At 45.2% G+C, this 13,831-nt stretch overlaps 1 protein-coding gene across 2 annotated transcripts in view; it reads left to right on the top strand.

Moving 5' to 3' along the window:
• rhot1a (ras homolog family member T1a) overlaps positions 1 to 13,142 on the top strand; it is an 86,797-nt gene extending 73,655 nt beyond the window's left edge. For both annotated transcript variants that reach the window (XM_084329609.1, XM_084329608.1), the window contains one exon: positions 11,634 to 13,142. In XM_084329609.1, coding sequence (XP_084185735.1) covers positions 11,634 to 11,751 — 118 coding nt within the window. In that variant the 3' untranslated portion in view covers positions 11,752 to 13,142. The remainder of the gene's footprint in view (positions 1 to 11,633) is intronic.
• The last annotated feature ends 689 nt before the right edge of the window (positions 13,143 to 13,831 follow it).

The raw sequence follows: 13,831 nt of genomic DNA, 5'->3' as shown, positions 1-13,831 counted from the left end.
AATCTTAAAACCTGACAATTTACCAAAGTCGTCGATTATCCTCAATAATTTTGTGGCCGACCGGGAGGGGTCGTCCATGAAAATCAGCAGGTCATCCGCATAGAGAGCAATTTTGTGTGGAGTATTGTTGACCATTATGGGGACGATGTCCTCCGATTGCCTAATAAATTGGGCCAAAGGTTCGAGGGAAAGCGCGAACAGTCCCGGGCTCAGAGGGCAACCCTGTCTAGAAGATCTGGAGACTGGAAAGAGTGTGGAACAGTTTTTGCCTGTCAGTATCATCGCAGACGGCGAGGCATACAGGACTTTAATCATATGAATAAAACTCTTTCCAAGACCCATGACCTCAAGTACCTTCCACAGGTATGACCACTCAAGTCTGTCAAACGCCTTCATGGCATCCAAAGACAGAACTGTGGATGGAGTTGTATTGTCTTTACTGTTATCGATTACATGCAACAGCCTCCTAAGATTATCTGCAGCCAGACGCCCCGGGATAAAACCAGTTTGATCGCAGTGTACCAATACAGACATAAATCTCTGCAGGCGACGGGCCAGCACCTTGGCAAACACCTTTAAATCGGCCCCGAGAAGACTCAAGGGTCTATAGCTACCACAATCATTGGGATCTTTGTCCTTTTTGAGAAGTAAAGAAATCAACGCCATATTGACATCTCTTGAGAACTCCCCTTGTTCGATAGCGTAATTGATCATATCGAGCATCAATGGACCCAGTTGGTCCCAGAAAGCTAAATACACTTCGGGTGGAATACCATCCCAGCCTGGCGCCTTACCCCTCTGCATTTCAACAATAGTCTCCCTCAATTCTACGAGAGTAATCGGTCTCCCCAGTTCCTTGGCCTCTTCCTCAGAAATGTGGGGTATCTCAAGCCCGCCAATGAACGATTCAAATCTAGAGTCATCCAGATTACCCTCTGAGCTATATAACTGTGAGTAAAACTCTTTAAAAGTGTCATTGATCTTTTTCGAATCAGTAGTGACTGCACCCTGGCTCGTCCTAATCGAGGGGATATCCGAGAAATGATCATTTGAGCGTATTTTCATTGCCAATAGATGGCTAGGTCTGGAGCCGTGAAAATAGTAATTTTGTCTTGTCCTATGTATCAAGAACTCAGACTGTTGTTTAAGTATGGAGTTTATTTCTTTTTTGACTATCTTACGTTGTGTGTTTAGTCGTTCATTATAGTCAGTTTGCAAGGATGCGTATAGGTCCGCATATAATGATTCCAGTCCTTCTAGCTTTTTTGACCGGGATTTTCGCAAATTGGAGGCAAATAGTGTGACATGACCCCTGATGAATCCTTTCAATGCGTTCCACAGGACCCTAGGGTCTTCTACTGTGCCAACGTTGATCTGCAAAAATTCAGCTAGTTTACTCCTGAACTCAGAACAGAAGTCATCGTTCTTTAGCAAGGTCGAATTAAAACGCCATCTGGGAGCTCTTGCGGAGAGCCTGCCAAAGGTTGCCGTAAGGAAAATCCCCTTGTGGTCTGAGAGAGCCAAGGGAACCAATGAGACATCGAAACTATCAAACATATTAGGGGACGCGAATGCATAGTCAATTCGAGAGAAGCTTTTGTGTCTGGCTGACAGGTGAGAGTAATCTCTGAGGGTGGGGTTGCATAAGCGCCAGAGGTCTGTGAGCCCCGTGTCTTTGGCCCACATCCTGAGGGCCTTAGAGGCCCGTTTCTGGTCGCTCGTTTCAGAGGGCCCGGACCTATCCATCTCCGCATCCCAGCACGCATTAAAATCGCCACCCACAATGAGAGCGTATCCATTAAGCTCCAACATATTCTTCGTGATTGTATTATAGAACGCTGAATCAAATGTGTTAGGAGCATACAATGCTATTATAGCCATCTTCCTATGCAAGAATTCAACTTTTGCTATAGTAATCCTTCCCCCCGTGTCCGACCATACATCCAAGATTTTGATATCAAGGTTACGTCTTGTAACTATGACTACTCCTTTCGTCTTATCATCGGCTGAGGATGAGGAGATAACGTGATATTGCCGATTTGCCAGTCTTGACACGTCACCTACCATTAAATGCGTCTCACTAAGGAGAGCAAGGTCAATATTTCTCCTTCAATAGCCAAAGGACACTGGCACGCTTGTGTGGGGCGTTAAGCCCTCCTGCGTTCCAAATTAAAATATTCAATTTAGCCATGGTCGAGCTTGTATAAGTGCGTAGAGAACATACCCGTGCAGCCAGGCTGAGTACAGAGGTGCCGATCCCGGCGGGCCCGGACGGTCAATCCCAGGAGTTCAGAGGAGGAACACTTACACATATATAAGACAACAGTACATAGAACACATAAAAATACCACCCCAGCTACAACCCCCCCTCCTTCTACTCTAAACCCTAACCCACCCGTCCTACTATAAGTTCCCCTATACCCACTCTCCAATCCCCACCCTATGCCCCATCCACTGAGGATGGTCATCTTCCTATCACTTCCCACTAGAGACATGGATCAATAAGACGCTCCCCACTCCCACCCCCCTCTAGATAAACCCCTGAGTAAACCCCCACTAGTCCAATAAACACAAATAATAATAAAATTAAATTCAATAAAGATATCGGTCGAAACCCACCTGAGCCCTGGCCCCAACATGAGACAACCATAATGGTAAAAATAGCCATTATTAAATAATAACTCCGCATCAACCTGCAGCCCTCTATTTCCGAATCTGCGCTTCAACATCACATTGTTATAGCCCAAAAGGGTATAGGGAAATTCAAAACAAAATTAAATTAAAGCATCCCAGCCGATAGTCTAAGGCAGGTTCGGGTCACAGGTTAATTGTGCAAAATTGTGTGAACAGTGTCAATTAAACAATGACAAAAAAAGGAGGAAGGGAAAAAAAAAGGTTATGGTCAAAGTGCACCCCTTTAGCCGTCCCTCTGATCAGGCACAACGGCTGAAATGACATAACCTATGTAAGAATAGAATTAAACACAATCATTCATTAATCAATCCGGGGATGGTAATAGGCAACACCTGACACCACCTGTCATCATACATTGTTTCAATAAAGATATCGGTCGGAGCAGTTAGTCCAAGGTAGGATCGAATCACAGTTAAATTGCTCATTCAAATGCCATTAAAACAGCGACACTAATTATTATATAATTATTCAGCATCAACCCTGTAACCAACTAGCTTGGAGTCTGCATATTAATGTCGCAACGTTATAGCATAAGTGGATCACGGAAAATTCAAAACACATTTAAGGCAGATTAGCAGTTAGTCCAAGGTAGAATCGGATCACATTTAAATCGTGTATACGGATGACATAAAAACAGCGACAGTAAGAAAGAAAAAAGGGAAGGAAAAGAGGGTAATGGCTATAGTGCAAGCCATATAATACATTGTTTCAATAAAGATATCGGTCGGAGCAGTTAGTCCAAGGTAGGATCGGATCACAGTTAAATTGCTCATTCAAATGCCATTAAAACAGCGACAATAATTATTATATAATTACTCAGCATCAACCTGTAACCATCTACCTTGGAGTCTGCATATTAATGTATCAACGTTATAGCATAAGTGGCTCACGGAAAATTCAAAACAAAATTAAGGCGAGTCAGCAGTTAGTCCAAGGTAGAACCGGATCACATTTAAATCGCGCATATAGATGACATAAAAACAGCGACAATAGGAAAGAAAAAATAAAGGAAAAGTGGGTAATGGCTAGAGTGCAAGCCATATAACCATATAGCCATGAAGTGCAAGCCATACCCGACCCAACCTGTTATCAAATATTGTATATGCATATTCAACCGACCTTGGCATCTACTTTGGATCACCAAAGCTCAAAACAACCTGGATATAAAAATAAAAAGCATACCAGAAGTTAGTTAGGGACTCGGTCACTCTTGAACTGTGCAAACCAATGTCCCTTTGAACAGCAACAGCAACCAAAATACGTAACCATTAACGGGTCTCGAATGTCTCAGCGCAGACCATAGTCGAAGCCCGCTGGCTAGCCCGAGGCTAGCGCGTAAGCTAGTGACGAATCCGGATAGCACGTTAGCCTACTATGTACATTGTTCAGCTAGCTCGTTAGCTTCCAAAGAGGCGATACACAAGTACGACCATGAGGTCAGCTTTAGCAAGTAACAGAAGTCATTGGGAAGCCCACGCTAGTTGGATGGGCAGAGGACAGTTAGCATGTCTGGGCATGACAGCAAGTGTTTGTGAATAGTCGACCTAATCAATGTATATAGGCCCAAACCGCCAAGTCACTCACCCTCCATAGATATCAAGCAACAGACTCGGGTGTCTCCGCGAGATACTCCTTCGCTCTAGCCAATGACCAAAACAAACGCTGACCACCGACCTTCTCCAACACAGACTAGGCCTCAGGCCTAGTTTCCATAGCTTAGTCAGGACCACCTTGTACTCGGCTCTCTGAGCTTGAACCTCCGGTGTAAAGTCCTCGAAAATGGCCACTTTGTGATCGCCAAGCCTCAGAGTACCCCTTCTGGTACGAGCCGACCGCATGATGATTTCTCTCTGTTGGAGTCTGTTCAGCTTGACTATGATGGGCCTCGGTTCTTTGTTCACGCCGGGAGAAAACCTGCCCGCTCTGTAGGCCGACTCACAGATAGGAGGCATAGGGAGGACGTCTGTCCCTAGTATCTTCTGCAGCAGTTCGGGCACGGTCTCAGAGAGACGGCCTTCACCGCTGGTCTCCGGTACTCCAACAATCCTGACGTTGTGGCGTCTATCCCGGGACTGCATCTCCTCCATCGCCGACTGTAGTTTGTTGACTTCAGCCTGCCTAGCCAGCAGGGCGGATTCAAGACCCGCCATCTTCTCACACTGTGATGATACCTCCGTCGTTAGCATGGCTAGTTCGTTAGCATTAGCCGATGAGGCAGCGTGAATCGTCTCCATCTTGTCTGTCAGCGGGACTACCGCCAGCCGTATTTCTTCTGATATCTCACGACGGAGGCTGATACAGAAATCCGCCAACACTTTCTTCTGTGCTTCAGCGATGCGTGCCTCAGAGTCTGCGTGTACTTTCTTCTGTGCTTCAGCGATGCGTGTCTCAGAGTCTGCGTGTAGCTTGGTCATGACCAAGAGCACAGCTTCGCTTAACTCCCCGACAGCGGGAGACGGTGCGGCCATGCTCGGCGGTGCCGGTGTCGTGCCTAATTCTTTCATGGCTCTGGTTTCCACCCCCGCCATCGTAGAAAGTCGAAAAAAGTTGATGAATGTATACTAAACACGACGACCTAGCAAACAGATAAAAAACAAATAAAAATAAAATAAAGACTAATGGGGAGAAACGTATATTCAGCACGGTAGAAGGGAGCTCACGTGAAACACGTCTACTCCATGATCGCTCAGCTCCGCCCCGTCGTGCATCTGAACATTCTAACATCAACACTTGAACAAAAAAACACATTTATAGTGCAGCTGAGCTTATGAAAAAGTGCTTCATGTCTGTGCAACAACAGCAAATCACAGCATCTTATTAGCACTTATTGTCGACTCTTAACTCTCAAACATCAGGGGGGTGGGGGGCAGACAGGCCTAGCCTACATACACACATCTAATGAGAGTGATTGCACTTCTTTGACTGGGCAATGGCAGAGAAAGAGGGTTCATAGGAAGTGAGGGCTACCCGCAAACAGTGATGCAAATGCTCATTTGTCAAGGAGGCATGGTTGCTTGTTTTAATGGCATTCATGTGAGAGAAACTGGATTCACAGGTGTACGTTGAGCCAAACATTGTTAGCACAGATATTGCCAGCGTTTTTATTTTGGGGAATGTCTTGACATGAATACACTTTATCCAAAATGTTGTGGTGGATTCATTCTCAAGTGCCTGCTTCAGAGCAGATGATGCTTGCATGTCAATTATTTCAAGTTGCAGGAGACCTTCATCAATGTGAAGTGATGCAAGGAACTCTTGTCCTTTTGTGGAAATAGCAGCTACATTGGCAAATGGGTTGCTCACAAAATGCATCAATTCTCTGGACATGTCAAATTCATCAAATCGACTTGCAAAGTTTTCCCTCAATTTATCAATGAAATCTGTCATTAATTGAGTGACTTTTGGCTCAATTGTGCGTGTTAACGTTGACACGAAAAGAAAAAATTAAAAAAAAAAATTAAAAAAAAATATATTTTTATTTTTTTTACTTTAATTTTATTATCATGTAATCTTTGGCGGGCCGGTCAGAATCATGCCGCGGGCCGCCAGTTGAATAGCCCTGCTGTAGGGAATGTCAGGCTCCTGTCCTCCCCCACTTCCAGTGATGAAGCTAAGCTACGCTAACGGAGCGACTGTTCCCAAAGCTAAATGCACGCACAGAGACAAAAAAGGTATGTATCTTCTTGTCTAACTCCAGGGAAGATGTTAAATAAGCTAATTTCCCAAAATGTTGGAGTTTTCCTTTAAGCAGACACGAGGCAGATGTCCAGAGGAGAGCTGCTCACCTGTAACTGCCTGCTGAACCCGTGTGGGAGAAAAAGCAAAGCACAATGAACTAATTATTGATAATAATGTGTATATAATATCTAAGTATGTATTAAAAAAACAAATACTATACCGTGATATGAACCGAACAGTGAGTTTTTTTTAACCGTTCCACCCTGTTTGGGCATGAGTGTGCACGTGTTTTTGTGTGCATGTGGGTTTTGATATGGGCGGATTGGTTTGCGTGCCTCATTGTGGCGCAACATAGTCTTATTAATTTCTATTGCAGAAAAAAAGTGCCACTAACATCCATTAGCTCACAATCCTGCGATTAACTTGGTCTTTTAAAATGTGTATTGTGGCCTCTGCGGCTGGAGGGAGTTACTGTTGGTGGGTAGGGTCCTGACTCCTGTTGGAGGTAGTAGGTCTATAGCTCCATCTCTCTCCGCTCCAGGCATCAGAAGGAATTGGGCAGATGGAGGTGGAGGTTCTGTTTTCACTGTTCCTCTCATCAAGGAGTGTGTGTTGTAGGTCTCGGGCTCAGCTGCAGTGGGCTGTGGCTCCTCGTCTGTCTGTGTAGTGTGTACGCTGTGTGACTGTAGCTGCAGGGGTTGGACGTTTTCCAAGCCCAAGTTCTCTCTGTATAAAGTAGAATACATTAATGTTGTCCTTCTCTCTCTCTCTCTCTCCCCCCTCTCTTTCCCTCTCATGGTCTCTCTCCCTCTCCCCCCTCTCTCTTTCCCTCTCACGGTCTCTCTCTCCCTCTCCCCCCTCTCTCTTTCCCTCTCACGGCCTCTGTCTCCCTCTCCCCCCTCTCTTTCCCTCTCACGGTCTCTCTCTCCCTCTCCCCCCTCTCTCTTTCCTTCTCACGGTCTCTCTCTCCCCCCTCTGTCTCTCCCTCTCACGGTCTCGTTCCCTCTCACAGTCTCTCTCCCTCTCCCCCCTCTGTCTTTCCCTCTCTCTCTTTCTCCCCCCTCTCTCATTCTCTCTCCTTCTCCCCCTCTCTCTTTCCCTCTCACAGTCTCTCCTTCTCCCCCCTCTGTCTTTCCTTCTCTCTCTCTCTCCCCCCTCTCTCTCTCCCTCTCCCCCCTCTGTCTTTCCCTCTCTCTCTCTCCCCCCTCTCTCTTTCCATCTCTCTCTCCTTCTCCCCCCTCTCTCTTTCCCTCTCACGGTCTCTCTCCTTCTCCCTCCTCTGTCTTTCCCTCTCACGGTCTCTCCCTCTCCCCCCTCTGTCTCTCCTTCTCATGGTGTCTTTCCCTCTCGCCCCTCTGTCTTTCCCTCTCATGGTCTCTCTCCCCCCTCTCTTTCCATCTCTCCTTCTCCCCTCTCTCTCTTTCCCTCTCACGGTCTCTCCTTCTCCCTCCTTTGTCTTTCCCTCTCATGGTCTCTCTTCCCCCCTCTCTCTTTCCCTCTCACGGTCTCTCTCCTCCCTCCTCTGTCTTTCCCTCTCACGGTCTCTCCCTCTCCCCCCTCTGTCTCTCCCTCTCATGGTCTCTCTCCCTCTCCCCCCTCTGTCTTTCCCTCTCATGGTCTCTCTCTCCCCCTGTATCTTTCCCTCTCACGGTCTCTCTCCCTCTCCCCCCTCTGTCTTTCCCTCTCACGGTCTCTCTCCTTCTCCTCCCTCTGTCTTTCCCTCTCATGGTCTCTCTCCCTCTCCCCCCTCTGTCTTTCCCTCTCACGGTCTCTCCCTCTCCCCCCTCTGTCTTTCCCTCTCACGGTCTCTCCCTCTCCCCCCTCTGTCTTTCCCTCTCACGGTCTCTCCCTCTCCCCCCTCTGTCTCTCCCTCTCATGGTCTCTCTCTCCCTCTCCCCCCTCTGTCTTTCCCTCTCACAGTCTCTCTCTCCCCCCTGTGTCTTTCCCTCTCACGGTCTCTCCCCCCTCTGTCTTTCCCTCTCACGGTCTCTCTCTCCTCCATGTGTCTTTCCCTCTCACAGGCTCTCTCTCCCCCCTGTGTCTTTCCCTCTCACGGTCTCTCCCTCTCCCCCCTCTGTCTTTCCCTCTCACGGTCTCTCCTCCATCCCCTGCCTCAGCCCTTGTCACATCCATCACTTCACAGCCATCTGCAAAGCCTAGTTTTCATGATTCATGTATTGTTTAGTGGTGTAATCCCCAAATGACGAAAGAAACCACCAGTTCCAGCTCCAAGCCGACGTGGATCACATCCTACCTTTTAGAAACTAACGCGATGAGCTAACAATATATTAACCCTTTCACTACCACACTACCAAAGGGATAACCCTTTCACTGCGACAATACAGAAGGTTAACCCTTTCACTGCTGCACAACAAAGGGTTAATCCTTTCACAACACACACTAGAAGGTTAACCCTTTCACTACCACACTACAGAAGGTTAACCATCTGTAGTGTGGTAGGGAAAGGGTTAAAGAGTTAATATTTGCATTTGAACACAGTAACGTCAATCTGTTGTATGCAGAGGTGCGTTGCTCATGGGACGGGGTTGCACGCCGGGCAACCAGCTTTTGTGAGCAGAAGCGCGTGCACGCACATGCACGGATGTGTGCGTGCACTCGACTCGTCACGTGTACCTGGCTACCTCGCATACGCGTAACAATTCATGGCAATCACATTCACAGGTTTGGTGTGAACGGTGCTCTGCCTGAGTCAGACCATCGTTCACACCAAACCTGAGGAATGCGCTGCACTCGACTGATGCGCCAACTCGCTAAGTACCCACATGGCTACTTTGCATTACAATAGCTCAGGTCGTCAAGTGTGTCCAAATACGTTCTCAGATACATTCACACAAAACTTGTGAATGAAATGTGTTACATTCCATTCGTAGAGGCAATTTCATCTGGGGGTTCGCCAGATGATTAAAAAAATAAAAATAAAAATTGCAGTCAGGCCACTGAAGTTGGAGAACTATCTCTCTCTCTCGCTCTCGCTCTCTTGCTCTCACACACGCACAAAAGGAGCCGCATGTGATTGGTGGAGGCGGGACCCTTACAAAAAACTGTTGTTGCTAATCATTGACACATGCTAGCCTGTAATAATCCCCCCCAGAAAAATCTACTTTGCATTTGATATATTGCAAATATATGCCATCACACACACTGGCATTTAAAGGGTTAGAATTATAAAATTAATATGTGGTGTTATGATCAGGGCTGAAGTTGAATAAAATATTGTATTTTCAATCTGACATTACAAAAAAACTGAATTAATCAAAATCAGTGTTGTTAATAATAATAATAATAATAGATTGGATTTATATAGCGCTCTTCTCTGACTCAGAGCGCTTCACAGAGTCCATTATTCGTTCATACACAGTCATACCGGTGGTGGTAAGCTACAATTGCAGCCAGAGCTGCCCTGAGGCAGACTCACGGAAGCGTGGCAAATAATCATCGCCTACGGCCCCGCCGACCACCACCAACATTCATTCACATGCATACACATTCATACGAGGCAAGTAGGTTAAGTGTCTTGCCCAAGGACACAACGGCAATGGGATGGACATGGGCTTGAGCGGGATTCGAACCACCAACCCTTCGATCATTGGACGCTCCGCTCTACCGCTGAGCCATAGCCGCCCCACATAGTTGTTGCTAATCATACATATGCTAGCCTGTTTTTTAACAATAATTTGTGATGCCATCACAAACACTGGCATTTAAAGGGTACAAATAAAAAAAAATGCCTGCACCAGAATGCAGGAAATGAAGTCTTTGTAACAAGACATTTCCTGGTGGGGGACCCCCTGCTTAAAAAGTGGCCTGACTGGGGCTATATTTTGCACTATATTTCCTGGCCTGAATGATTTCCCCAGTCTGGCCCTGGTTAAAAGCCTCCAATGCTTATTAGTGTGTGTGCGTTTGAACGTGTGCATGTTTCAACCATACATTTCCATTTATCAAAAAATAAATAAATAAAATGTTTACCTCCTATAATAGTGGGGGTCGCGGCTCTCTGACCCCGTTATTTTTGGGTCGCGGCCTGAAAAGTTTGGGAACCCCTGGACTAGCCAACCTCTTAGTCGAATAAAAAAGAATTATAATTTTTATTTATTCTTATTTTTTATTCATTCTTTCCAAAAGAAAAGAGGCCTAGAAGTGTGGCTAACGCTAATGGCACGCATACCAGAGGCTAACTGCCTACGAAAACAGGCACAGAGGCACTGAAAGAGGATTTCACCCATCTAATGAACACACTAGACTAGACAAATATAAAGATGTATCCATCAGTGGACCAATTGCATGCTTTTGCAGAGGACAAGAAACCTTCAGTCGACTCCTTCAGACATTAAGCACCCCCCACAGCCCAAATGGAATGATACAAATTAAAAAAAATTAAAATGTAAAATTTCTTTAAAATATATTATACTAATTTTTTTTATTATTATTTTTTTGTCAACCAATAGTCGACTTGCGGCAAATTTTGGCCAATCATAGTCGACCATCCAAATCCTTAGTCGGGAGAGCCCTACTAGTTAGCAAACGTTAGCCTCTCGTATCAAGACGGTCCGTTTTGTATTTCTAAATACAGTGGACGACGGATTGACGTTTATGATTTTTGCAAATATATGGACTTCATATATTAGTTTTTCATGTTTTAGTGGTTGAACCTGGTAGGAAGGAGGTTTACGTAGTAGAAAAGACTCACGCACATCCCAAGTGTAGTCACGGGTGCTAGACTCGAAATAGATCTGTAATGTTGTGGAAAAAAGTCTGCACACCGTCTATAGTGTTCCCAAGTTTTATTGTACTTGAACACAACGTTTCGGCCTGTGGCCTTTTTCAAGTGTCCACACTTGTTGGACACTTGAAAAAGGCCACAGGCCGAAACGTTGTGTTCAAGTACATTAAAACTTGGGAACACTATAGACGGTGTGCAGACTTTTTTCCACAACATTATAGGAAGGAGGTTTACCCCACACTAGTGCCACAGGGACAGCTATCCTGCCAGGCTCTTGGTTTTGAGGAAATGGCATCGGCTATGAGTGTCTCATTGTTTCTGTGAAGCCAGTTTAAGGAAGTTTCCACCTGTGTGAGAGAGAGGGAACTCCCCTTTGTTTTGTCATTTGCGAAGCCTATCTGTCTCATGGTTTATCTTAACACATCCCTCTCTGTCTCTCTCCGTGTGTGTGTGTGTCTCTCTCTCTTTCTCTCCGTCTATCTCTCTGTCTGTCTCTGTCTTTCCGTCTCTTTCTCAGGCACATGGCTCAGGCGGACATGAAGAACTCAACATTCTGGCTGAGGGCGGGTGTTGGCGCCACAGTATTTGCTGTGCTGGGCTTCGCCATGTATAGAGCACTTCTCAAACAACGATGAAATCGGCCGATCAAAAGCATGAGACCCCCCCCTCAACTCTTCCCAGTTCCTCTGTTCATCCCACATGAAAGACTAAACAGACCACCAACCAACCAAGCCCATCGCCTCAGTCCAACACCCTGCCCTGATCCAACCCCCTCTAACCTCCCCACACAAAGAGGACAAGGACGAACGAGAGAAAAGTCCTGGATGCATTTTATATATATATTTGAAACAGAAGAGTGTCATTTTTCTTTTCTTTTTTAAATATCAAAGTGTCCATTAATCATATCTTTATAACTGCAAGCATTCTGGGATCGATTGGTCTCTCTGTGTCCCGGCCAGACCGTAGTAGTCGCTGGTTGTGTTTTCTTTTTTTAACACATTGTTGTAACCCGGCCTTCTCTTTCCCTCAGGTCAGTATTATTAGAAAGGAGAGTGTGACCACACACACAAACACACACACACACACACACACATTGGGGCGACAGTGGCTCAGGAGGTTGTGCGGTCGTCTGGTAATTGAAAGGTTCGTGGTTTGATTCCAGCTCCTTCTAGCAGGGCATCGAAGTGTCCTTGAGCAAGACACTTAACTCCTAACCGCTCCGGATGAGCAGGTCGGCACCTTGCACGGTCGCCTCTGCCGTCGGTGTGTGAGTGAATGGGTAAAATGTGAGGAACAAATTGTAAAGCGCGTTGGATAAAAGCTAAATAAATGCAGTCCATTTACCATTTACACACACATACACACAAAGACAAACGTGCACACACACACAGAGAAGGGATTGAAACGGATCCGTTTTGTTTATAGATATGTGTATATACAGTATATATAGATATTTCCTCTGCTATTTTAGGATTGACTTCCCAGTGAGATTACAGAACCAGAACAAAAGCTTTTGCCACAGCGACTAGAGTGCAGCTCTTCACATTATGCCTATCAAAGGTATTACATGGAATAAAAAACAAAAGCCATTTCTAATGTCGGAAAGGTCATAGGGTTTTGTGCACGTATTGTTTCTTTCTTTTTCATATTAATTTATTAACTTGTTAATTTTTTTTGTTTTTTGGTCTGTTTTTGAGTGGTTTGCTCAGCATCGCACAAAATGGACGAAGGGACTTGATATTTGTCTTGTATTTTTGTATTTAGTGTTATTATCAAAGCTGTTATCAAAGCTGTCATCACCGCGTGTTTTATCATTACTCCGTTTCTGTTGGACATTCTTTTTCTGGTCTCCCCCAATAGAGCCTTTTGTCTTCATATTCTATTTTTATGACGTTAAAGACACTACAGAGCTAGAGATTATGCTACCATTAACAACAGCCATTCGAATGCACCTCTCCCACCTTAAAAACCATGGAAAGGTTTTCTGCTCATTGACTTTTCCAGCATTTACAATAAAGAACTGTGTGATCCAGCATGGCCTCTTGTGTTATTAACTTATTTTACCTTCATATCCACTTCTATAGAGCAGGGCTGGTTGGGTGTTATTTTACCTTCATATCCACTTCTATAGAGCAGGGCTGGTTGGGTGTTATTTTACCTTCATATCCACTTCTATAGAGCAGGGCTGGTTGGGTGTTATTTTACCTTCATATCCACTTCTATAGAGCAGGGCTGGTTGGGTGTTATTTTACCTTCATATCCACTTCTATAGAGCAGGGCTGGTTGGGTGTTATTTTACCTTCATATCCACTTCTATAGAGCAGGGCTGGTTGGGTGTTACCTTCATATCCACTTCTATAGAGCAGGGCTTGTTGGGTGTTATTTTACCTTCATATCCACTTCTATAGAGCAGGGCTTGTTGCGTGTTACCTTCATATCCACTTCTATAGAGCAGGGCTGGTGGGGACCAATTCCCTTTTCAATTAAATGAATTCAGGACATTCTTTATTTACACATACATTTTTGTTTTTAAAAAGATACAATATATTATTTGCAAGGGAACGTGAAGGAGAATAACCTAGAAACCCTCCAGGGGCTTGAGAAGGGTTGTTCTCCAGGTAGCACATTACAGCAATGTAGAATACACAAAACTTAGTTTAACATTCAACACACTTGAATGCATCCCATAAACACCCATCCATTACACAAGTCATA

Source organism: Notolepis coatsorum, assembly GCF_963971535.1.
Source record: "Notolepis coatsorum genome assembly, chromosome: 14".
In the NCBI taxonomy this organism is placed as follows: domain Eukaryota; kingdom Metazoa; phylum Chordata; class Actinopteri; order Aulopiformes; family Paralepididae; genus Notolepis; species Notolepis coatsorum.
This window is presented reverse-complemented; position numbering and strand designations above follow the sequence as displayed.